We start from the raw sequence: 25,463 nt of genomic DNA on the forward strand, positions 1-25,463 counted from the left end.
CAAGTGCATGAAAGATAGGGCATTTCCTACTCAGATGAACAGTGACACACTTGAGCTTGGACCTCTGTGAAAACAAAGGTTTCTGTCATTTTTCAAGTTGCAGATGTTCAGAAGTTCTGCATCCTCGTATTTATCCAAAGGCTAGTTTGCAATATTTGCAGCTTACCCCATGACCACTTTTGTCTGAGTGCTGGGACTGACAAACCTTTCTCGATGCACAAGTCCCTGCTGTGCGGGACCAAGCAGCTGTGCTCTGATCCGAGGCTGCCATTAATTCCTGCTCCTCCCTGTGGCTGTGCTCAGAAACTCAGCGATTCCCCTGCACAGAGCACTACTTCGGTAGCGTAACTCATTCAGAGATCCTGATTAGAATCACAGAACCACAGTCCAACCCCCCCTGTCAAAGCAGGATCACCTAAGTCTGGTCACCCAGGAATGCATCCAGATGAGTCTTGAAATTCTCCAGAGAACGAGACTCCACAACCTCTCTGGGCAGCCCGTTCCAGTGCTCCATCACTCTCACAGTGAAGTTTCTCCTCATGTTAAGGTAGAACGTCCTATGTTCCAGTTTGTGTCCACTGCCCCTCGTCCTTTCACAGGGTACCACTGGAAAAAAGAGACTGGCCCCTTCCTCTTGACATCCACCCTTCAGATGTTTGTAAACATCAATGTGATCTCCTTTTAGTCCTCTTTTTCCTCATAAGACCCTTGCTATGGGTTAAGGCTTATGGTCCCTTTTAGGCAGTTCCTCTCTTTTTGAGCCACAATAAAATGCGTATTGCTGAGATCAGGAACCAGTTTCACAGCTAGAAGTGACAGCAAGAGTGGTTCTGCAAACATGCTTTCTAACACTGAACTCTGTCACCAGAACAAACAGCAATACAACTAACATAGCAGCTCTTCTTCTCACCCATGAGATTTCAGGACTCACCATGTGGCTTTATGCAATATGTAATGCTCTAAAGTGGTAATATCCCACAGGCTGACTTGGGTGGTGTTGTGTACTTTGGCAGGGTGTTCCTCAGATTCTTTTGTTTCTGCAACAGCTTTTTCAACTCAAACCTTGGAGTTGCAATGCACTGAAGTTTTATATTCTCTAAGGACATGAGAGTTTCTTCCAAAGTACAGCTGAACTTATTGCTAAGAAAAAAAACTTAAAAATCAATGGGAACTGGGCACTTAACTCCAAATCCCACTGTAATTAGATTAAATCCCCATCATCTCCTGCAAAGACTTTGGTCTTAGGCTGGCAAACAACTCTATTCCTTCAGGTCAACAAGCAACTCTAAGTGTGTGGAGAACAGGTCACAGAGGCATATGCTCTACAAACACCTCAACCCTTTTGCTCTCATCAGTCAAGATAAATGCTGCTGCCTGACCAGGGTAACAGAGAGAGTGAGAACTGTTGGTTTTGTAACGTGGTTTGTTTATTAAACTCAGTTTTCACTGAGGTCCTGAGCTTACAGAAATGTTTCCCAGGAAGACTGATAAACAGAAACGATTCATAAATATATATACACGTATATCTTTCAAACACTGTAGGTATAAACAAATAAAAGCACTGGTTTGGGAGGTCCTTTGTAACCAGCATTTTCAACTAGCCAGTTAGCAGCAAGTGGATTAACCAGTAAAGAATTTCCACTTGTTTTTAAACTATTAAATCCAGTGTTTTAAAATTATTGCTCATTATCAGACACAACCCCGAGATATAAAGGAAGTTCATTAAGAATCCTCATTAACAGCAGGGACCTTACATACTGACAGCACATGCAGCTTTATCGTGGAGTTTCTTTATGCAGCTGAGACAAAAACTTCCAGAAATTAATGAAGATGTTGAGCAACCACTTTGAGGGTATCACAGGAGCCAAATTCTCAGCAGTTCTGACTTTGGCACCTTCCTAAGACCTACCCCCATTTAAGATGTCAGGCTGAGCACTCCTTGACCCAAATGCCTCCAGACACAGCACCCAAATGCAGCACTGTGCCAAGGTTTTGCTGCCTGGCACTAACTCCCCTCCCAGCTATGTAGTGGTCTGGCCTCTTTGCAGGATTCCCCACGACATGCCCAGTGGGGCTGCCAGGGGCAAGGTATGAGGAAGAGGACCAGTGCACAGAAAAACATCACAGAGTTGTAGACAACTGAGGTACCTTTCCCACCTTGCTGGTCCTTCTAGCTAGTAGGGTGGAGGGAGGGGACAGTGGTGGGTACCAGCAGAAGGTGGAAATGCAGATCTCAACACAGCGCTTCTAGCTAGGGACGTCTCAACTTCTGCAGCTACGGGCAGGAACGCCTTGCTTTCGGGTTCCCCGCATGCCTGTTGCACACACTACTCAGCTAGAGGTCTACCACCTGGGCTATGCTACAGCAGTTCTCTCTCCCTTCTGCTTGGGAGCACCTTGGGGCCAGCTTCCACCTTCCAGTGACCTTCTTGTGGGGCATGGCTTGCTGAACTCCTTTCGCTGCTTCACTGGCCCATTTGCTTCTGTGCAAGAAAACAAGGAGCAGTACTACTTGTGCAAACCCCTTAGCAGAGGAGCCTGATCGTGGAGGGAGGAAAACCTCAAGTCCATCTTGTACCAGCAAGGCACTTTCTTCAGGGCACCATGACAGAGATACACTGTGGGGTCTTCTGGGTATCATCCACTCTTTCCCCGACGGGTCTCTTCGGATACATCATGCTGGCCATCTTGAAGAACTCATCTGCAGCATCCAGAGCTATGAGCCGATCCTGCCAAAGCAACAGTGTTTTACAGTCACTATAGGCTGCTTTGGGAAGCTTCCCAGTGAGGGTCCTCCCTCCATGGCAGCTCTCAAGTTAAGTTAAACATTAGATCTAACCTTTTCCCACTCTATTAACAGACTGCAAGAGAACCTAGTTACACAGGCATAAAGGAGTCTGGTGGGGAGAGGGCAAATCTATGGCGCCACAGCACTGACCTTTCTAAGGAAGCTGAACATCCAGGTTACAAGTGTTACATCTCACAGGGATGCCCAGGATGCCACCATGTGAGTGTTCTCTGGTGCAGTTCACCTATCTGCTCTCCATCATGCGAGCTCACTTGCAGAGATGGGACAGTGGGGAGGAAGGTATGCTCAAAGCTACTCACCACCACAAAGAGGTAGCGCTCAGAAAGCTCCCAGCTGGTAGGGAAGATGTTTGTCTCTTCAGACAACCTTAACAAGATGTCCCGGGCTTTGCCCATGTTCTGAGAGTCACTAATGATGCTGAGTTTGGTCACTGACAAGAGGGAGTCTGCTTCCTTATGGAAACCTAGGAGGGAGATGTGTTACAGAAATTAGTCAAATAGGTGGGCAGATCATCTCTGAATCCTCCAAATCTCTCACAAGGTTCCTTACAGCCTCTCCACTTTGGGCTGCTATGCTCCCTACTTGCTCAAACAAACTAGTGTTTCCTTGAGGCATGCTCCATGTCTACACTTGGGGCAGGTTTTAGCTTGCTGGTGGAGGGGAAAAAAACCAAATCCATTCCAAGAAAGTTTCTAGTGCAGCACTAGTTTTCCAGAAAAGATGCATGAACATCCACACCCAGGGTGCTGACTCAGCTTCTGCATGTTCCTGATGCTGCCAGAGCTTTCATGACTAGAGGGGCTTCCTGAGCAGCCCAGTGACTACACCTATGTGTTGTTGGGAGGTGACAATGATAAAAGACCTGTGGCAATAATAACTACATGGTTTCCTGTAGCAGTCAGCATCTCTTGTGGGAAGGGTATCGAGGGAAGGAAAGAGGGAGGAGAATGAATGCAGAGATCTTTATGTGTAATGGCCATGGTTAACTCTGTTCAGAGTTCAGATGCATCTCACCTGAAAACACATACAGAGAAAGTGGTGGTCTTATGATCAAAGCACAGGTCTAGATAAGATAGCAAGCTTCACATCTGAGTGTACATCAAGCTTTGCTAAGGCCAAATGATCCCTAGCCTTGAGCTTCCCCACCCTTTGCAAAACAGTGCCAGAGCCATGGCAGACATGAGGGAGATGTGAGAGAACATTTGTCAACGTGCAGTAACAGATGTAAAGATGTCGAAAGATCCCTCTTGTGCTTGATTTGCACAGGCTGTAGGAGCACCCGGGTGGAAATGAACACTGATACCTAGTCATGAAGTTATAGTGTTCCTCCCATCCAGATGCCAGAAGGGCAGGTAGGGCAGGAGCAGCTGAGATACTCATCTCTTTTGCTCCCAGTGATAATATCCTTGAACAGCACAGCAAATGCACTCGGCTCGCACATCCTCCTCGTTAGGTGCCAGCCACCTCCAGAGCATGATGCAAGTCACCAAGCTGACGTGCTGGTAGGACACATCTCCTCGGCCCCAGTGTCACATGCTGTGTGCAGTGCAATGGGGAAAACCAGCTCACTCCCACCACTGTCTTCTGCGGAGGAGCAGCAGCCGAGCACACAGGCCCGGTGGGTGCAGTGCTCTGTTTACAGGCTAGGAAATAGCAGGAGTAGGAGGGACACTGTTGAGCAACTTCATTTGGTGAAAGAATATTTCAGGTTCACTTAGGAGCAAACAGAGTGGGTGGTTTAGCTCTGATCAGCTGGCATGGGCTAAGGAAAGCAAAGAGATGTATCTGTCTTCAAATCTGAAAGGAATATTCATTTCTCCCTGCTTATCTCATTTAGAAAAACCCAGGCTGAACTCCCAGGGATTCCTGCCAAGTTTGCACGGGGAAGCTTGCAGTGGATGACTGTGCATGCCTGGGCTTGAAAGGCTTTCCTGATAGTCGTAATCTTTGTGATGTGCCTACAGATATGGTGTCCCCATCTCCTCCCAGCTCTGTGTGAGCTCTGTGAAGCCTCCCAGAAGCTCTCAGCTGCCGTGGGGGCTTCCCGGCGGCACTGCTCAGCAGCTTTCTTTTGTTTTCCTCCCTCTCTCCTCTACTAGCACGATTTTGTGAAGCTGTTCCCATCCTCAGCCACTGTGGGCCCTCTCATTTGGCACAACACAAACGGCTTCTGTCTGTCCTCTGGCTTACCTAAATCTTCCAAAATGTGCTTCCACCTGCTTCTCACTTCTTTTCGGGTCTGCCGTAAGGTATAAATGTCATAGTTGAGCTTTTGCCATTCCTGCAAAGGACAGGGATAAAAGACACTCAGTCATTTGCACACAGAGAAGTCTCTGCTGCTTTTCTAGGAATTTCAGTTTTAAAAAACAAAGCCAGAGTTGGACCATTAATGTTGGCACTGAGGGATCGGTGTAAAGGTCAACAGCCAGACTGCTGCTGCCCCTGGAAAAAACGACACTGACCAGCACAGAACATTTTATCTTGACATTTGGTGCAGCACTGCTGTATCTTCTCTGCACACAAAAAACAAACTTCCAGTTACCTTGAAATGAGATTACAGAATTTTGCTTAGGCACTGCTGATGACCAAAGTAGTTTCCTCAGTCATAAGCAGAGAATATAATTCCAGTACTGTGCTGGAAATTATAGAATTAAAACCTTTAACATCATCAAGTCCAACCACTATCTAACTCTACCAATCTGGTGCTAAACCATGCCCCTTAGCATCACATCTGTGCATCTATTAAACACCTCCAGGGATGATGATTCAATCACCTCCCTGGGGAGCCTGTTCTAGTGTCTGATAACCCTTTCAGCAAAGAGGTTTCTTCCAATATCCAACCTACACCTCCTCTAGTGCAACTTGAAGCTATTTCTTCTCATCCTATCACTTGCTTCAAGGAAGAGGAGATCAACAACCACTTCACTACAACTTCCTTTCAGATAGTAATGCTGTCCTAGAGTTGAGAACAATATGAACTTCCACATGTAGCTCATCTAAGAGACTTCAGTGTCTTTGATCCATCAAACCCCAGCTCGTATCAAACCCTGAGGTTGTGACAGTGCCTTACTTGGCCTTTACTGTTTGAGAAACCAGAACCACGTGTTAGTAATTGCCTTCTATAAACTATTGCAACATCTTATTTTCATATCCTTGCAGTTAACCTGGCATAACACATTTTCTTACATCTGATGATAGCCCACTGGAAACTAAAAGCCAGGAAAAAAGTTACTGCTCTCAGTATGGTTACACTGGAAACCAAAGGCCAAAAAAAAAGTCACTGTTCTCAGTGTGATCACTCACACAACAGCTTCTCCAAACTGCTCAGCCCTCTCTTTGGCATTTATCTGGAAGATGCAGGTTTTCAAAAACACCAGAAAACGAGAAGAATCGACCTTCAGAGGACAAGCATGCCCTACTTTAGAGAGCAGAGAAGTGAGATGCACATGGATGGCTGAGGGCTGAGCTGAAGTTCTTCACAGAGAGAGTGATCTCCCATTGGAATGGGCTGCCCAGGGAGGTGGTGGAGGCACCGTCCCTGGGGGTCTTCAAGAAAAGCCTGGATGAGGCACTTAGTGCCATGGTCTAGTTGATTGGTTAGGGCTGGGTGAGAGGTTGGACTGGATGATCTTGGAGGTCTCTTCCAAACTGGTTGATTCTACGATTCTATGATTCTATGACATAGTAACTATTACTCGCTGCCAGTTGCTGCCATTAATGCCTCACTTACCTACACAGCTTAAACTCCTGCACTTGACCTCAAGCTTTACAACGGGACACTGTCTTCAAGGGAAGGTTTTGAGGTTATTCATCAAAGTCATACCAGCACAATGAAGCTGATCTGCACAAGTAAGAATTCCTGGAGAAATGTGTGCATTCTGCAAGAAAACAGGAGCACTTTTCCCAGCGAGTTCAATCACTGCTCACTCTGCAAAGGATGCATTTACAGAAGCACTCACAGAGCTTCCACCTACCATCACTCAGGTAATTTCCCTGCGCTAATGACCTTAGTTAATCTAATATCTCAGCACTAGATTACTCTTGTACAACAAATGGCTGTTAATCTGTGCTGTCTCCCTGGGATTTTCTATGTGACAAACCGAGTTGAAAGAGGTCAAACAATGCCTGCAAAGGCAGGTTCTGTGTTAGAAATCCCACTGTTTGTCTGGTACCTGGTTCCTTCAGAGCTGACAATTCAATAAAGAGCTGGAGATTTCTGTGCTTTTCTCCCTGAAGCTGGCTGCCACACCACAACTGCAGAGAATTAAATAATGAGCCTGTGTTGCTTGTCCACTGGTAGCTGCAGGAAGCTCTTGGAGATTATTCTTTGGAAGAAGCAGCCAGTGGGTTAAGGCCCTGGCAAATTCAGGTCAGGGGAGCAGGGGAAGAAACACCACTCTGCCTGCAGACTCCATCTGCACCACCTCTCCTCTCAGAGAGCAAAATCACCTTTGCTTTTAGCTTTCTGTTGCAGCTCACAACAAGCTAGTTTTGCTGATCAGAGGCACGCTTCTCTCTTAATTGCAGTGGTACTTGAGAACAGCTTTACAGCTCGCACGGGACAGCAGCCCCTTATCGAAATGACTCTGCAGTCCTTTGTGAGGGAGAGGAGGGCAAGACTCTCCTCTCTCATGACAGCAGCTCATAGATAGGAACCGAGCTCCTCTCACTGAAAAAGAAAGGAGGTGGTTTATTGTGTTAAAACTTATTGGAAGATCACTGCAAACTTCAGACAGAGACTAAAAGGCTGCACAATGCTGTGGTCACTGCAGGCAGGGATCTTCAGCAACATCTCAGCCCACTTGTGAACTCCTGGTGTAAACAGAAAGGAGAGCAAAGCAGCATAGACATGTGGTGGGGAAATAAGCTTTGTGTCTCTGCCCTTCCGCAGAGATAAACAAGTGCTTTAACACAGACCACTGATCGATGGACACAGCCACTGTGATTTCAGGCCTGCTTCACACTGCTGAATTAGCTGGGGGAGGAGGTGGAAAAGACAATCCTCTTCCCAAAGTGTGGCCTGCTGGCACCAGGCTGCAGCTTTCAGGGCTGCAGGGATTTACCCCCATGGTAGCGAGGCAGACTCCTCACTAAGCTAAACATGCAGGGAAGCTGTTCCTGATTTTCTTTGGATTAACAGCAGCATGGATTTCTCTTGTCTATTTTTGTTTGAAGGGAATCTAGATTACGGCTTCTTTGTACATCATAGTTACTGAGCTGCATTACGGGAGTGAGGATGGTGCCCAACTAGTCCCAAGGGACCTCTAACAGCATTCTGTTCATGATGAATTTGGGGAGTACGAAAGGCACAGAAAAACAAGATTAACAGTGGTTAGGTGGACACCTCTCGTTTTGGTGGGATTTCTTTTCACAGTATCACAGTATCATCAGGGTTGGAAGAGACCTCACAGATCATCAAGTCCAACCCTTTACCACAGAGCTCAAGGCTAGACCATGGCACCAAGTGCCACATCCAATCCTGCCTTGAACAGCCCCAGGGACGGCGACTCCACCACCTCCCCGGGCAGCCCATTCCAGTGTCCAATGACTCTCTCAGTGAAGAACTTTCTCCTCACCTCCAGCCTAAATCTCCCCTGGCACAGCCTGAGGCTGTGTCCTCTCGTTCTGGTGCTGGCCACCTGAGAGAAGAGAGCAACCTCCTCCTGGCCACAACCACCCTTCAGGTAGTTGTAGACAGCAATAAGGTCACCCCTGAGCCTCCTCTTCTCCAGGCTAAACAATCCCAGCTCCCTCAGCCTCTCCTCGTAGGGCTGTGCTCAAGGCCTCTCCCCAGCCTCATCACCCTTCTCTGGACACGCTCAAGCATCTCAATGTCCCTCCTAAACTGGAGGGCCCAGAACTGGACACAGTACTCAAGGTGTGGTCTAACCAGTGCAGAGTACAGGGGCAGAATGACCTCCCTGCTCCTGCTGACCACACCATTCCTGATGCAGGCCAGGATGCCACTGGCTCTCTTGGCCACCTGGGCACACTGCTGGCTCATGTTCAGGTGGGTATCAATCAGCACCCCCAGATCCCTCTCTGTCTGGCTGCTCTCCAGCCACTCCGACCCCAGCCTGTTTCTCTGCATGGGGTTGCTGTGGCCAAAGTGCAGCACCCTGCACTTGGAGCTATTGAACCCCATCCCATTGGACTCTGCCCATCTGTCCAGGCGGTCAAGGTCTTTGCCTGAGCACGGAGCTGGGTGTGTTTATATTTCTGTTAAGAACGCTGGGAGTAGTGTGCTGCACCTGGTGGCAGCCATTGAAAAGCAACTGCAGACAGCAGAGATTATCAGGACGAAGTTGGCCTCAGTGGCAGGCTGAGCTCTTGAGGACCTCATGCCCTGTTCTCCATCAGCCTGAGTGAGTTGTCCTGGGTGGTTCCTTGTAGCAGAGCTGTGAGCAGAGGGCTGTCCTCTGTGTTGCTTTAATAAGGAAATAAAATTAAGAGCATCTTTCTACCCACAAAATTAATTTATAAACCATCTCCCTTTAACTACACAGCAAAGGAAGGGCAAAGCTTGTCCTGCTGGCACGTAGGAATGGACAACACCAGAGACTCTGGGGAGGGTGTTCCCCATGTACATCCCATGAGTCACCAAGATGTGACCTCGTGGAGGGAGCATTTGGTCAGGGCTGGGCAGCATCACGAGGCTGAGGCTACTCAGCACCCACTGCTGGTAGCAGCCCCAGGGCAGGCAGACAGAGCTCCGTGCCAAACCCCTCTCCCTCAGCCCTTGACACAGCTGGGACAGCGATGGCTACAGCACATCAGGGCACTGGCAAGATGCCGGACAGAGCACGTGGGTCCTTGTGCAGCCCTGGAGCAGGCTGCCCTCAGTGCCTCATCCCAGGCTGGCTCCCTACCAGACCTGCTTATAGTGAGGTGTCTGAGCCTGTAAAGAGGCACTGGACAAGCAGCTCACTCCCAAAACTTGGCTTCACTTTGCATTTCTTGTGCACCTCTGTTCCTTGTCCTGTTTCCTCCACCTACAGCGGTGGGACTCTTCTTGCACACAGTACTGGGGAAGTACCCCTTGGTGTTCCTACAGGCATGAGACAGTCCAGCAATGCATTCAAAGCCATTCCTTTAAGAAAAATGCCCCTTCACCAAAATCTGAACTAACCACAGGAAACCAAAGAAGGTTCCAGCTCCTGGCCCTGTGTTTCTGCAACCAGTTTTGCCCTTTTAAACCTACATAGCAGGGCATGACATACACCAGTGAGAAAACCCTTTGAGCACAAGACTCTCCTGGGAGCAGTAGGGAAACCACATTGCCTCTCTCTCCCGAGCAGTCAGCCCTTCAAATATTTACCTGCAAAACTCCCCCAGACTCTGCAGTGTGATGTACTAAATCTGCAAATGCTGAATGAAAGTGAGGAAACACTGGGAATGAAATGTAAGCCAGATTGGTACATAACTGAGAGCTCCAGGAAAAAATGTGCCAAGAGAACAGGCAAGCACTGCCCAACTTTTCAGCCCTGCTCATATGGAAATGTGCTATTTAGTAAGTAGGTTTCTTTATGTTGCCAGGGAAAAAAAAAGGCAATCCTCTACCAAAGCCTCCTCCTTTATTCCCTTTAAATCACTTGGTGTTGCCTTTCTGGTCAAGAGTTACTTTGGAAATTCAGTCAGACAAGAGTTGTCAGGGAAAGACTGCAACATGCCAGTCCAGGTGGGCACCACACCACATCCAGGGATGTTCCCATTCTGTCTCTGCAATTGGCTCCACTGGAAATAGTTGAGTAAATACAAACTCTAGATCCATGCTCATCCATTGAATGATCAACCCACATCTCAGCTTAGAACAGGTTTAAATTGGATTTGGTTTTAAGAGAGGCATGCAACCATTAAGAGGGTCAGTTCTGGCTTCCCTGACTGGCATTTCCAACCCTAGGCAAATCCTATCACCTCTCTGTGACCCAGCAAAAGCATGTCACAATACTGACCTTCTCTGGAACCTGTTAAAAAAAGAATAATCCTGTAGGAGAGAAGGAGGAAGCAGAAAAATAGGCCTTGTCAGCTCATTAATGGGCTTGCTGAGAGGATCAAGCCGATGTAGCTCTGCTAGCCAGGCCCCCAGCAGAGATGCAGGTTAAGGAATTGCCTTTGCTAGTGGGGTTTATGATCTCCAAGGGAATAAGGCAAAAAAAGAAGGGAACAATAGATTTACAAGTCATAAGAACAGTGTTTTTCCCTTGGTCATGAAACAATCCTACCTGTAGTTCCTTTTCAGAGACCCACGGCGCAGCTGCCCTAAACTTGGCTCTCTCTCTAAAGCCAGCATTGGTGCAACAGCTCAGGCTTGCTGCTGCTGCTGCTGCTGGGTAACTCCATGCACTACAGCAGAGGACACTGAGGCACCAGGGCCACCACAAGCTGGTCCTCATGGAGATGGGCATCTGCCACACCACGCACATAAGCCAAATAAGCTGAGCTCTTGCTGTTGGCAGTGGAGGCCCAGTAATCTCCCTTCCCCAGAAAACACATTCCTCTGCACTAGCAGGGTACGTGCTGGAACAGTGATTTGGACTGTACCTATGCAGCATCAAGTAACATCCTGTTTTCCTAGAGGTCCTCAATTCATCTCCAGATTTTTACTTTACACTACAAGTTCAATGACACTACAGAGCAGCAGCTGGAAACAAACATTTTCTCCATATCTGAAATGTTGACCATCAACCTTCAAAAGCTTTGCTGACAGCTTTGATCTCCAAAGGCTGCATCACTTTTACTAGCCCCTTAAGCCTGCCCTTCAGCAACAGCTTTTCTGGTTTTCTCAGTGCACACCCTTTCTTACCCACACTTGGCTTCTGAAAGTGCACACAAGCAAATTGCACTCATTGGCCTGAAGCACAGAGAAACGCCAAGTGGCAGCTTGCTCAGTCCATATGATTTTAGGAGGCTCCAGCAAACCCTGCCTCATCTACCTATTGCACAGTGGGTCTGGCAACACTTAGGAGCCGACTCCACCTCAGTCCATGGCCCCATGAGGTGTCACTCCCAGCACACGGCATTGAAGAAGTGGGTGTTGAAACCCCACCCAGGACATCGTGATGCTTGCTTTGAAGAGCTTGCTGCCATAGTTCAGTGAAGAGTAGGGTGGAGCAGTCAGGCCGTCCTTACTATGGATCCTTACCAAGCTCAAGTCACACTGAGTTTGGGCTGGAGTTGCCAAATTTCCTAGAGCAGGGCCATTGGGAAGGGTCAGGGAGAAGAAACAGCCCTGTATAGATTGGATATTGATCCAGCCCCACAGCAGGGGTGAGGATCTTACTCTGAAGGAGAACACCAATACTGTGAGTTGCTGGCAGCCCCATCACAAATGATTGTTGACTGAGCTACAGGGTGTACTCAGTGTCAGCATGCCTGGCTCTTTGCACACACAGTTTGGTTTAGTTATTTACAGCAATACACAATGCAGAGGTGTCCTGGTGCGACAGTTTGGGTGTTACCCACCCCCCTACTCTTATGAAATCACCCAGACTAGACTCAGCCAAACTGGAAGTTAAAGAATGAAGCTTTATGTTTACAAGCAGATATTTGCAATATCTACAGCTATATACAGAAATATGCAAGTTAAAGGTAATACAGAAACACAACAGCCCTCCCAGAAACCTGAGTCCCCAGGAGGGGCTCCCAACCACCCCTCCACCTTCTCTTCCACTCCTCTAGCTTATCCCAGACTTTGCCTTACATGCAAGGTGAGTTTGGAGGATCGGCCAGGGGGGTTAGAAAGCAGAAGGATTAGTTACACAGAAAGCAGGCCAGGGAGAGCAGTACAGGCACCCAGAGACACACAGCGACTGTGTTATCTATGTTTATGTTCTTGTTTTATACATCTCAGCAAGCCTATGAGTAAGTAGACACCACCATTGTTTCCTTTTCACAGCCCACAGTCAAATTTCTCTCACTGAAATATTGCAGTTAGCCTCAAACTAGCACACCTGTCCAGGACAGAGGCACGCTGGACCATGCCTACTGACCCGGCACTGCGCCAATGTCACCACTGCATCCTGGCCCACCACTTCTCCCATCCTAGCTCACAGCACTTTGTCACAATGTGAACAACCATTTTAAAAGAAGAGAAAATTTCCAGGAAAGCAGAAGTGGCTGGGCCAGATTAAGAGTAAGACAGTATTGGTTTGAGGCTGAGGTGGTGCCATACAGATAAAGCACACATGATATGGAGTAACCTGCTCTTTGGGGTCCTTCCAAAGTCTCCTGTGGTAGGAAACTTCTAAGATAAAGGTGAGGAATGGCAAAGCATACAGTAAGTGCACAGAACACTGAAATGCCTTTGTTAACTGAAGGAGCAGAAACACAGGGAGCAGTTCTCCTTTCGGTCTGATTTTAATCAAAAGGGGGGAAAAAAGAACCTGTGGGTTTGTAATGCTTTTGTACTGCACAAACATTCCTCAGGAAACTGCTCCTCAGTTCCCTGTCCTGCAACATCCACATGCTCTCCCCCGGGACTCTGGGAGCAGAGCAGCTCCCAGAGCAGATTATGGCTGTTGCAGCCCAGTGCTGTTTTGCAATTAGACTTTTTTTTTCCTCTCTCTCAGGCCTGTAGTCTCATAAGAAAGAGAGGGCAGCACAATGTGGCCTGGTTTTGAAATGCTCACCAGAATAAGGAGAGATTACAGCAGCCAGGGCTGAATGCAGGAATGTTGGTTTTGCCAGCCAAGTCCCTCCCTGCCCTGCTATCCAGAAAAAGGTGCGGCTGGAAAACTGCACCAGCTTGCCAGGCTTATATACTGTGCCTCAGTTTCCCCTGAAAAGGAGGCTGCAGCCAAGTTGGCCATCAGTATCTGCAAAGGGCACTGCAATGAAGCGTATCTTGTGTTAGCTTTCTTCCAAGTCAGCCTGATGTGGTACTCCTCATGCCTTTTTTATTAATTGCACTGCATAAAAAAACAGGATAGGTGCTCTTGGATTTGTTGTGCAGAGGCAGCCTCATGCTCTTTGTACTTTCTCACTCGCAGGCACAGTGACTGCACAGGCCTGCTGAGAACCCTCCAGACATGCTGCAAACAGGGCAAAAGCATTGGGTTTAAGACAAGCAGGTATGTTGAGCTTGGGACAGGAAGGTGCAGGAATGTTCTCCTGCTCAACCATAACTGACACCGTCCTCTGCAAGCTGAGCAAGGCTGACACAACTTTCCTTTGCCCAGGGAAATGTCTTTTCAGCAGCCCATCCACTTAGGCTACAGTTTTATAAATAACACCTTTCAGGAGGCCTTCCATAATGAGCCCTACATCCAGCTCAAAGGCTGCTCCCATGGGTGCAGGCTCAAATCAGTGCTGCCCTGAAATACACCCAGCTCCACAATAACTCAGGGCTGGTGAAGCCTCCTAAACAGACTTGTCCTTTATTCCTTCAGCCAGTTTTGAGCTGGATGAAGCTCCCTGTCTTCTCACGACAAGCAAGGACAAGGCAGAGAAAACAGGGGTGGGAAGAGCAAAGGATACCTTCATACATGCATAAAGGATACCTTCATATATGCATTGTTATAAACCCATCTAATTTAAACACCACAATGAATCCAATCCTCATCAAAAAAAAAAAATCCAAAACATTACATGGGGGTTCTGGCCAACAGTATACAAGGATTGCATTACCTCATTTCAGGTTTTAAAACTTGTAACTTTGCTCTCAGCTGTACCTCTGGAGTTAAAGATGTCTTGGGAAAGATGAGCTAGCTTTGGTTTGAGGGGACTATCACTGCAGGAAGAGGCTTGCTGTCTCTCGGATGAAGTGGGATCAAGCTGAAATTAAACGTGAAGCCTCCAGGCTTTCCTGCAAACATTTTGAAGTCTTAGAAGCAATCAGAGAGGCAAAAAAAAGTGTGTCACTGTTTGCTACAGCCTGCTCCTAATCAGGCTGATGAAATCTCCTTTGCGCTGAAGGAAACCAGGGCTGCAGAACAGCTTTTATGTAACAGCAACGATTTTCCCCTCCTGGCCTAAGAGCTGTGCCAGCTCTTTGCTCCTCAGTAGCTGCCACATAACCCATTAGAGGAGTATTTAATTTGACACGCCACTGGAGCGGCAGCTCAGCTCCAGGTGCTGCCACTGCTGGGCAAACACCACTGCGGGCAGGGCTAATAACGCCAGTCCCATCATAGGAACACCGAACCAGACAAAAAAGAAAGCAGCCAGTGAAGAGAGGAAATTGAGCTGAGGGTCCCAGTGCCACCAGCACACGTTTGTGGGTGGTGGTGGCAGAGTGCTTGCAAGGCGTGGTGTTCCCCACCTCAGGGAGGCTCTCCCGGCTCAACTGCCGGAGACATCCCTGAGGGATGAGACGATACAGATGCATCTACACCAGATAGAGGATGAAAGGTGACAGAGCAGATTTGGAAGGTAGGAGGGCCGATGAGAAGACCTGATACCTACAGGAGCCGCGCTGGGGGACTTTGAGGCACTTGTAGCAACTTAAGGGGTGCTTAATAAAGGCACCGCCAAAGCACCGAGCCTCGGTCGGGGGTGAAACCGAGCGCAAGGAACAGCATCGTCTCACCTCCGAGTCCTTGTCCAGCTGGTTCCTGACCACGATCATGTTGTACAGCACCCGATCGTCATCCGCCTCCGTGTGGGTCACGTCGTGTGGGGTGCTCCACAGGTTCTGCTCCTCGTCCCGCGCCAGCGTGGCCCCAAAGGAGGCATAGGGGTTGTTGTTACTGCGGAGAGGAGGAGAGACAAGGCAGCTTCAGCTACTGCAGCATCATCCTGCCTCCTTTTACCGTCCCGAGGAATGCTGTGACATCCTCTCTCACAGCCCAAAGGTCTGCCGGAGGGAGGGGAGGAAGAGGAGGAGTGGGGAATAGGAAGACAGTATTTTTTTTTTACCTTAGCAAACATCCTGACCACACAAGCCATGGCTAAAAACAGGCAGTGCTGCCACAGGAGACTGTCAGACACAAACTCACTAAGGACACTGCCAAATCAGCAGCTAGGATGGAGAAACTGTGGGCATCCATCTGCCAAGTTGAAAGGTGGCATCTCTTCATTGCTGCCACAAACCCCTGCCCTGCTTCCCATCACACCTTCTCAACCTAAACTCTGGGCAAGCCCTCCCAGCCTCTCCGAGCTTAACATGAGAACAATTCTAATTAACTAAGACTCAAAAATCCCAGCAGCTCTGGGGGCTATTTTCTCCCTGCCCAGCTAACCCTGCAGCTGTGCCAAGATCCCAGCCTCATGGTCTGTCCCCAGAGACTTTGTGAGCAGAGCAGCAGGCAAGGAGAGGCCTGTGAGCAACACTTTGCTATTGCCTCTTGACCAAAGGAGCTGTTTCTGCCCATCTTCTCACCAAAGGCAGTGCTGCTGGGCAGAGTTTTATTTCAGACAAAAAATGAGCCACCTCTGCTGAGGGAGCAGGAACTAGTCAGCCCAGGGAAGAGATGGCTCCCTGATGGAAGGGAGCAAAACAGACAGAGCCAGACCCTTCTCAGTGATGCCCCATGAGAAGATACCCACTGAAATACAGGAAATTCTGTTTAATCATAAGAAGGGTGGGTGAACACTGGCACAGGCTGCCTAGAGAGGCTGTGTCCTTGAAGACACTCAAAACCTAACTGGACAGGTTCCTGGGCAGCCAGCTCCAGATGTGCCTGCTCAAGCAGTGGTTGAATTGTATGCTCTCCAGGGGTCCCACATCCACAAGCATGTTTCTATGTGACCCTGCAGCTCTCTTATTTCCTCAGCAGCCCAAAGACCACCAAATCTAGCAGACAATCTTCACAGCAGCTCCTACTTGAGAGGAACAATGAGCTGCATAAGGACCTGTGCCAAAGCACAGAAAGAAGATTTAGCCCCATAGTTATTTGGGAATGGAGAAATCCTCAGCCTTCTTGTGAATTCCAGGCTTGATTTGTTTAGTGGTCAGCAAAGCAGAGTGTCATCTTCTGGAAAGACTGTCCCTGCAAAGGCAAGAAGCTTTGCTCTACACTCTCCTGTCGTTTATGGCTTTATGTTGATACTGAGGTGTGCATTTTTTGTATGGGGTTATTTAATTCTGCCAGGAGAACTCTTAGCAGAGGATTTCTACGTTTTCTATGTCTATGCCCAGACACTTCAGCAGAGCAACACAAACAGAGAAGTATTTCTGGCCTTATGCAACAGTCCCATCAGCCATCCTATGACAATCACTGGTCACTCCTTGTTAGAGCAACCCATTGTATCTTCTATTTGCTATCCAAACCCCACTCCTTTAGCAAGGAACCCATCCAGAGAAACCTCAGATAACACTGTGGGCACCTTAGCCATGATGTCAAGCCACAAAAAAATGCTAAAAGGAGCTCCAACAGGTAGGTAAAATAGGAAAAAAAAAATCATTCACATCAGCATTCCTGCAGAAAGGTTAATTAGACTTTCAACAAACCAAAACCTGAGCAACAGGTAATAAGGGGAAAGATAATATCTTATAATCTCTCATTAAAGACAAACAAACAAACATAACTTGGAGGGTGTGGATGGCATAGCTCAGTCTATCCTACAATGGAGCCAGCATGGATTCACCCAAACCATCTTTCAAAGGCGGAACGAGCAGGATCCCAGCCTAGAAGGGATCATTCATCCGTATCATTAACGTGCGTTTGGTCCCAACTTGCCTTCCAGAGGCTTCTTCCCACCCAGTGACTTACTGGTTCCCTTGACATCTGACTTGATTGGAAAAACAGTACTTGTAGTCACAAACATGCCTTAACTTCTACAAGCCACTCCCACACAGCTTGCAAAGCACCTCCCAATGCATCTCTTTCCAAACCATGGCATGGAGCAACCAGCAGTATGAATGGGATGCAGGCAATGCCCAGAAGCTGGCATACCTGTGCAAGCACAGGGAGATCTGCCAACACCAAACACCTCCAGAGCATGCTGGACTTCCAAGGAATATTTAAAATGAAGAAATAGGAGGAAAAAAGTGGAACACATGAATGGCAGCCTGCTTTTCAGGTTACAGGAGCCTCCAAAGGACCAGAAGGGACTTAGACCATTTCATACTCTGGGCTTTGTCCAGGAAATGGTGAGCTAATGCTTCATTGATGAGTTTCTGCTCCAGGGAGCATTCAGCCCAGATCAAACTTGCTCCAGGACTCCAAGCCCAAACTCTCAGTTTATTTACACCTTGAGGACACCATCCAAGCCATATCCCACCTTTCTGCATGGAGAGACAGCCAGGCAGGCTGGATGCTGTACTGCAGCAGCCTGACCTGCTGGCTTTGACCAGGGTTTCTTATCCCAGCCCCACACTAGTGCTGTGCCTATACTCATGCTCCATCCCCATCTCCAAGCACAGCACTGGCTGCTCTCACTGCCCCTGTCACGGGTTGCAGCCAGCCTTGTACACACTCAGGTAATACATGCACCTATTTATACACACATTTCCTCCTCCGCACTCCTTCGTTCTTTAACACATTGGATTTATGAGGTTGCAACCACTCCTCTTGGGGAAAACAGGGTGAAAAGTCATACAAAGTCAATACTTTGGTAGCAACATCAGCTTCCAAAACCGAACACTCAGCTAAAAGACCTGAAACCTCAAGCAAGTCCTTCATTTGAAACAGCACTGCAATGAAAATGAAAGTACAGCAAGTGTGCTTCTGCAAGATCCTCTCTCTGAAAGGAAACCTCAATGTCTCCCAAAGAGGGACAAGCCAGCGATTAGGCTGGTAGCTCAACGACACTGGCACACTCGTGCAAGAGCAGGTGCCTTTTCAATGCTCAGCATTTATACAGGCTTTCCTACTTACAGCCAGCATTAATTGGATCCTCAGCAGAAGGCATGTTACTAAAGAAAGGTGCCCGGTGAGGGACAGCTGCCCTGCCAGCAAGGAGCCTCTCCACACAAGAGCTTGGCTCATGTTAGGTTAATGCCCATTTCCTAGGCAGAAGGTCCCGTGCTCAGGATTAGCTGGTTAATATTTAGGTAACTTCTTTAACAGCACAAAATTAGGACATTTCAAACCATGTTCTGTCTCTGCCACGATCTAATACCTATGTAGGCCACACTGGAAGCATCCCACCCTCCTTCCTGAAATGCCTCTGTCTCACTGATGTCCCAGGGAAGGCATGGTCCCTGCACTGTCCCAGGGCTGGAGTACCCACTGCAGACTTCTCAGGCAGCCAGGACCCTAGCTGGCAGCTGAGGAAGGAAGAAGAGGTGCCACAAACCCCAAACGTGGATGTTTCGCAACGCAACAAACACCCTTACATGCTTGCATAGCTCCCAGCTCTTGCTCATGACTCGGAACTTCGTCTTTTCATACACAAACACAACAGCCACCCACCAGCCTCACGGCTCTGTCCGCAGGACGGATACAACCGAGAGCGGGAGAGATTTGCTCTGCAGACGTCGGTAGACAATCTGCTTTCACATAAAGCGGGTTTCAGCAGTGCCTTGCTCCCTCCAGCATCCTCGGCGCGGGAGCTGAGCTCTGTGCAGATGGTGGGATCCGACCCCCTGCCTAGTGATGTGGGAACCCCCTTTTTGTTCAGCGCCTCGGCCTCCCCTATTGAAATCCCATCCTGGAAAGACAAAAGCTAAACGGTTCCTATGGCAAGGGGGCATGGGAACACGGCAGGGATGTCGCTCGGGCTTTGCTTGCCGCAGCTCAGCCACAAACCCCCGCCATGGCTGGCAGCAACCCGCCCTGATTCCCCGGTGTCAGAAACCCCCTGGCCGACCCGGCCTCCTGTTACCGCCGGCAGAACACCCTCCGAGCCTCTCGGGCTCTCGCAGGGGATGGCCAACTCCCCGCGGAGGCTCCAGCAAAAGCGCTACAGCCTGGGTCTGGGGGAAAACCCGGCTGGGCTTGCGGCAGTCAACCTGCGCTGCCGGAGCTGGGGCGATGAGGGGCACACAGGTGGCTGTGGACCAGGAGCATCCCTCCACCTGCGCAAGGCGAGCAGGAGGCTCATCCCCATCCCTCCAAGGTGGGGGGGTGGGGGAGGGGGTTAGGGAAGGGACCGGGGGCATCTCACCTGATCAAAGGCTCCTTCTCGGGGGGCGCTGCCTCTCCTCGGCAGCAGCCGCAGCAGCCACCCAGCGATCGCAGCCAGGACCCCAGCCCCATCAGCACCGCTGGAACGCCGCGCTGGGCGGCCCGAGATGGGCCCGCCCCAGCCCCGGCCCCGGCCCCGGCTCCGGCCCCGCAGCGCCGCCGCTGGCGGAGTGGGGCACTGCCGCCTGCCGCGCCGCCCCTCTCCGCCCCGCCGTCCTGGCCCGCCAGGAGCCGCCGCTACCACGACGGCCGTGGGCGGGTTTGCTTGGGGACAGAGTCTCTGCTCCCGCCTGCACCTTCCTGCGTCCTCTTGCACTTGCATCCTCCTGAGGCCACCTGCACTCTCCTGCACCCTCCTGAGCCCTCCCGGTGTCCTCCTGCTCTGCCACATCCTCCTGCTCACCGCTGCATTCTTCCTCATCCCTCCTGCACCATCCCACTCTCTGCTGCATCCTCCTGAGCCCTCTTGCACCTTCCTGCACCCTCTTGCATCCTCGCACACCTTCCTGCCACCCCTTGCGTCCTGCTGCACCCTCCTACACTCTCCCACATCCTCTTGTGCTCTCACACATCTTCCCACATCCCCCTGCACACCACTACAGTCCACTTACAACCCCCTGCACCCCTCTGCAGCCTTCTACATCCTCCTATACTCTCCTCAGTGCCTGCTTCAGGTGTCTTGCAAGGGTAAGAGTCTAGGAGTGCAGCCTCTGGCCCTCGTAACACATCTGGAACAGGACACCTCTGGCCATCACAGCATTGACAGGAAAACAGAAATTCCCCCTTTCCAGTCTTCTCCAACACTGCACTTCAAGGCTTGTTCGTGCTTGGCTTTTGGGATACAGGGCTGTGTCCTGGGAAATGAAATGGGAAATGGGCACAAGATGAGGACCTCAAGATGAGGAACTCCTGGTGCAGGAGTTTTTTGGAGTAAAGAGAGAAGAGCCTAAAAGGTCACTCCCTTCCTCTTCCTTTTCTTACGTTGAATATTCCCATTATGTGTCTATCTTAAGACTTCAAGGAAGAAGAAAAAAATCTTAAATACTGAATTAAAATGGGCTTGGGTCCCATTTAATCACCATAGATTTGACTGCATTTCAGAACAGACCATCAAGTATCAACCAAGCTTCAAAGCAATTGTTCCAAGTATGTTTGGCCGTGAACGTCCCAGAGAGTCACCTAATCTTAGCACAACAGCTTCCTGACTCCACTGAAACTTTTGCTTATCCCAGCAGATATAATAACATAATCTGCTATATTGTTGTGTCCAGCACACACTTTTTCACAACAAAAAGTAAAATAAAATCAATTTGCACTCACATTTATCTCCCTATTTTTAGTTTCAGGGCTCGTTCATTCACTGTCAGTGTATTTATGGCCCCCTGGAAGCCCAAGAGCCCTGGGATGTGAAGTTTAGTCCTAGACAAGACACAAGCCATTTTGACACAGCCCTGTAAAATGCCCTAAAGGAATTTACTCAACGAGGGGACTTTATAACACCTAAACCCAGCCCTAGGGAGGTTTCCCTGGTGGTTACTTCACATGAGGGATCAAGCATGGAGGCTCTCAGACTCTTGCCAGGGTGCATAAGCAGCTGGGGACAGCAAGGGGACTTTAGCTGGAGAACATTTAGGAGGGGTCAACTAAACCACACAGACATCACAACCATCACACACAAGCCCAGGCAGCATTAGTTGTGCCTTTTCCTATGGACTCACCTCCATTCTCTAACTTTGTGTCCACCAGAGAAGACTGGAAGTGGAAAACCTGAAATGCTGGGGCTGAAGCTGGAGGTAGAGGTGCATGGTGCTTCCCAGCTACTGCAGAAAGACTGCCTAAAGTGCCTAGTCACATCTGATGCTCTCCAAAAGAAAAGTGGGGACCAAGAGTCCTCCATGTCTCTCTGAAATCTGGTTTGCTCCCGAGTATCTAAAAAGAATCATTTCTGGTAAGGAGAAGAGGAACTCCACTGTCAGAACATGGGTGGGCTGCTTCTCCTGCCCAGCTCCAGCCATATGTGGTGGAGAGTCCCAAAGGGCACAAAATGGGCTTGAGCATGTCCTGTCTTGTCCAGACATATTTACCTGCCTGCCTGCATTGCAGCCAGAGGCAGGAAAACAGGACAAAGAAACCCAGACAGCCCAGTCTGGTTTAGTTGCCTGAGAGGGGCTCCATAAGGCCCATGCCCCTGTTGCGTGCAAGGCGAATGCGCCCCCATTTTTGGAAGACAACAGCCTGTGAGTTCTTCCATTTCTGGGTCTACTTGGGTGATTGCCAGAGGTGACTGGTTGATTGTGTGGCCAATGAGACCACTAGCCTTGGCCATTGTCCTATAAAGGGGGTGAACAAGCTGCTTGCCTGCTCCTTCGTTCCTCGCTCACCTGCCACTCGCCCACCACTTCAGCCACCTCAGCCACCTCAGCCAGCAGCTGATCCTCTTTGCAGCCCACATGGAATTCGCCACAGGACTTCTACTGAATATGTGAGAAATATATATTTGATCTGATCAATTCGTGGCAAGAGGCCACAGCCAGGGAGGAAGAGGGATTTTGAGTGGAGCTGCACTCCTCCTTGCACAACCGTCACAAGAGTACACACTTGGCTTAAGATAACAGCAATAAATAATTAGAAACTAGAAAGATTGGTGGAGGAGGGAGGCAGGTGGAAGAGACAGCCTTTGTGCGTGTGCAAACCGAGGAGGAGTTAATACAAAGGACACCACTAGTTTGGAGTTCCTACAAAGGACACTTGAGGAAGACCCAGCAGTGTGCCCAGGTGGCCAAGAGAGCCAGTGGCATCCTGGCCTGCATCAGGAATGGTGTGGTCAGCAGGAGCAGGGAGGTCATTCTGCCCCTGTACTCTGCACTGGTTAGACCACACCTTGAGTATTGTGTCCAGTTCTGGGCCCCCCAGTTTAGGAGGGACACTGAGATGCTTGAGCGTGTCCAGAGAAGGACGACGAGGCTGGTGAGAGGCCTTGAGCACAGCCCTACGAGGAGAGGCTGAGGGAGCTGGGATTGTTTAGCCTGGAGAAGAGGAGGCTCAGGGGTGACCTTATTGCTGTCTACAACTACCTGAAGGGTGGTTGTGGCCAGGAGGAGGTTGCTCTCTTCTCTCAGGTGGCCAGCGCCAGACGAGAGGACACAGCCTCAGGCTGCGCCAGGGGAGATTTAGGCTTGAGGTGAGGAGAAAGTTCTTCACTGAGAGAGTCATTGGACACTGGAATGGGCTGCCCGGGGAGGTGGTGGAGTCGCTGTCCCTGGAGCTGTTCAAGGCAGGATTGGACGTGGCACTCGGTGCCATGGTCTAGCCTTGAGCTCTGTGGTGAAGGGTTGGACTTGATGATCTGTGAGGTCTCTTCCAACTCTGATGATACTGTGATACTGTGTGATACTGTGACCCCTTACTTCATCACTGAAAGACCACCAGAGGGGCCACCGGATAAAAAGAGACATGTGTGGAAGAAACACCTCCCATTCTTAGAACTGATAAGGAAAACCCAACCTTTTCTTAGAACTGGTAATGGCTATGTAATAGAATAGGATATAAAAAGAGAAAACTGGAAACAAAAGGTGTGCATTAGGGTAGAGCAGAGCCTCCCAGCACACCCAGGCCTGTACATTGCTTGATTCCTGCGACTCTATTAAAGCCTTATTGTGCATGAATGCAAGTTCATGCCTGTTATTTATGACAAATATTTTCCTGCCAATGTTTTGGGCCACAGACATTAGCACTAGTGAGTATTCTGAATTCTTTATTCAAGTTGCCAAAGGAATTTAATCAACCTCACAAGCGGTGACTGAAGCCGCCAGACTCTCCAGCAAAGACATTTCTAAACCCTGTCAAAATTCCATTGTGTAGAGACATTCTGTAGAATAGTTCTGCTAACCACATCCAAGAACTTGTGTGCATAGCTGTAAATAAGTTTGGGGGAATTATTTTGTGTATATGAATACATTATTTAATAAGTTTTGAATTGGCCTCATTGCATTTCACCCCAAACTCAGATTTCAACTAGTCCCCTTCACAACACCGTGTCTCAGAGCTGCTGCATTAGGAGCTGCAGATGGTGGCAAATTTTGAAAGTAAAAACCAAGAACTCCACAAAGCTGATGGGACAGTCAAGGTCCTTTTGGGACACAACTGTACCTGCACACATCAAAATCACCACCTGGTACCTTCAAATGAGCTACCTTAGCAACCCCGTTGGCACAGAGGGCTGCAGGGGTGGACTGCAGTGCCAACAAGGTGAGTTGGGGCATTCATGTCTGTTTAAGACTACCGAGTAATGACAGATCAGTGGCTTTACAGTTACAAATGAATTTGAGATAAGGACAAGGTGTTGGTGTTGCTTTCCTCAGCAAATAAAGATATAAGGGGAAGCAGGAAGCATGGAGAAGCCTCCAGCCCCTGTGTGGGAAATGAAAGATCTCATCATACTCTGCCACAGATTTTCAGGTGATTTCTAAATTTCACTTCATTCATCTACCTCACAATCAGTCTTCTCAGCTTCCTTAATTAAAAGGTGAAATGATGGGAGTAGGTTTCTTAGTGTTTCTGGGAGCTCCCAGCGTTGGAACTTTGCTCTCAGCCAGAGCTTTCAGCTCCCCCATGTGCTGTGCAAGAGTCATTCACAAGGATTTATGGCAGGATGAGCTAGGGGCGGAGGCAGGATTTCAACGTCAAGGCTGCTCTCCTCTGTGGAGTTCTTCCTCTGCCCTTGAACGTGCCCCTGCCTGCCTTTATTTTTCTCCATCCTTTTGTGTGCTTACGCATGAGAATAGCCAGGCAGCATGCCAGCTGCCATTAAAAGGATCTGGCAATTGGCCGTGACACTTATGGGCACGGATGCATGCTCCCCAAAATAACCACTGCTGCAGGGATTCCCCTCTCCCTGGCTGGTTGATCCACTGGGTCCCTCTCTCAACTCCCTCACTTTTTTCACATGAGTGCTGATTTTTTTCTAGGTTGCAGATGCCAGAGGCAAAGACAGCTCCAACCCCAGCTGAGACCTTGAGGCACAGTTAGAGGACACAGAGCCCTGCAATTAGCTGAGACATCCTTGATTTCTGCTTAACTCTCTTCTCTGCAAGGAGATTTTATCTCATGCCCCACTGCTTGTAAGCCAGGAGAACTACGTTCTTCCTCAATTCAAAGTCTGAGCCCTCTAGGTTTAAGAAGAGCCTTGCTGAAATATGAAGAGTTTTCCATTTCCTTTATTTCTTCTTGAGATAACAAATCTTTTTCCTCTTCCATTAGAGACAAATAAACAGAGGGAAGTCTCTTGAGAACTGGAGCCTTACTGGGGCCTTAAACTCAAGTAATTTATAGAATCATAGAATCAACCAGGTTGGAAGAGACCTCCAAGATCATCCAGGCCAACCTAGCACCCAGCCCTAGCCAGTCAACCAGACCATGGCACTAAGTGCCTCATCTTTTCTTCAGCACCTCCAGGGATGGTGACTCCACCACCTCCCTGGGCAGCCCATTCCAATAGCAAATCACTCTCTCTGGCAAGAACTTCTTCCTAACATCCAGCCTATACTTCCCCCGGCACAACTGGAGACTGTGTCCCCTTGTTCTGTTGCTGGTTGTCTGGGAGAAGAGGCCAACCTCCACCTGGCTACAACCTCCCTTCAGGTAGC

At 49.1% G+C, this 25,463-nt stretch overlaps 1 protein-coding gene across 1 annotated transcript; it reads right to left on the bottom strand.

Annotated features, from left to right (window-relative positions):
• Positions 1 to 1,405: 1,405 nt before the first annotated feature.
• On the bottom strand, positions 1,406 to 19,949 carry MREG (melanoregulin). Its single transcript, XM_064159158.1, has 5 exons — positions 19,799 to 19,949; positions 15,336 to 15,495; positions 5,000 to 5,090; positions 3,109 to 3,272; positions 1,406 to 2,729 (listed from the first exon to the last, which is right to left on the bottom strand). Exons 1-5 carry the CDS (start codon positions 19,888 to 19,890, stop codon positions 2,595 to 2,597), a joined length of 642 nt encoding a protein of 213 aa, XP_064015228.1. The 5' UTR covers positions 19,891 to 19,949; the 3' UTR covers positions 1,406 to 2,594.
• Positions 19,950 to 25,463: the final 5,514 nt, after the last annotated feature.

This window comes from Pogoniulus pusillus, chromosome 2, assembly GCF_015220805.1.
Source record: "Pogoniulus pusillus isolate bPogPus1 chromosome 2, bPogPus1.pri, whole genome shotgun sequence".
In the NCBI taxonomy this organism is placed as follows: Eukaryota; Metazoa; Chordata; class Aves; order Piciformes; family Lybiidae; genus Pogoniulus; species Pogoniulus pusillus.

Bases quoted from the DNA above. Each gene is read 5' to 3' on its own strand.
- MREG (XM_064159158.1), bottom strand. From the start codon at position 19,890: ATGGGGCTGGGGTCCTGGCTGCGATCGCTGGGTGGCTGCTGCGGCTGC. The intron at 5,091-15,335 runs GTGAGACGATGC...TGTCCTTTGCAG, and splicing joins AGCTGGACAAGGACTCGGAG to GAATGGCAAAAGCTCAACTA. The intron at 3,273-4,999 runs GTAAGCCAGAGG...TCTCCCTCCTAG, and splicing joins GCACATTTTGGAAGATTTAG to GTTTCCATAAGGAAGCAGAC.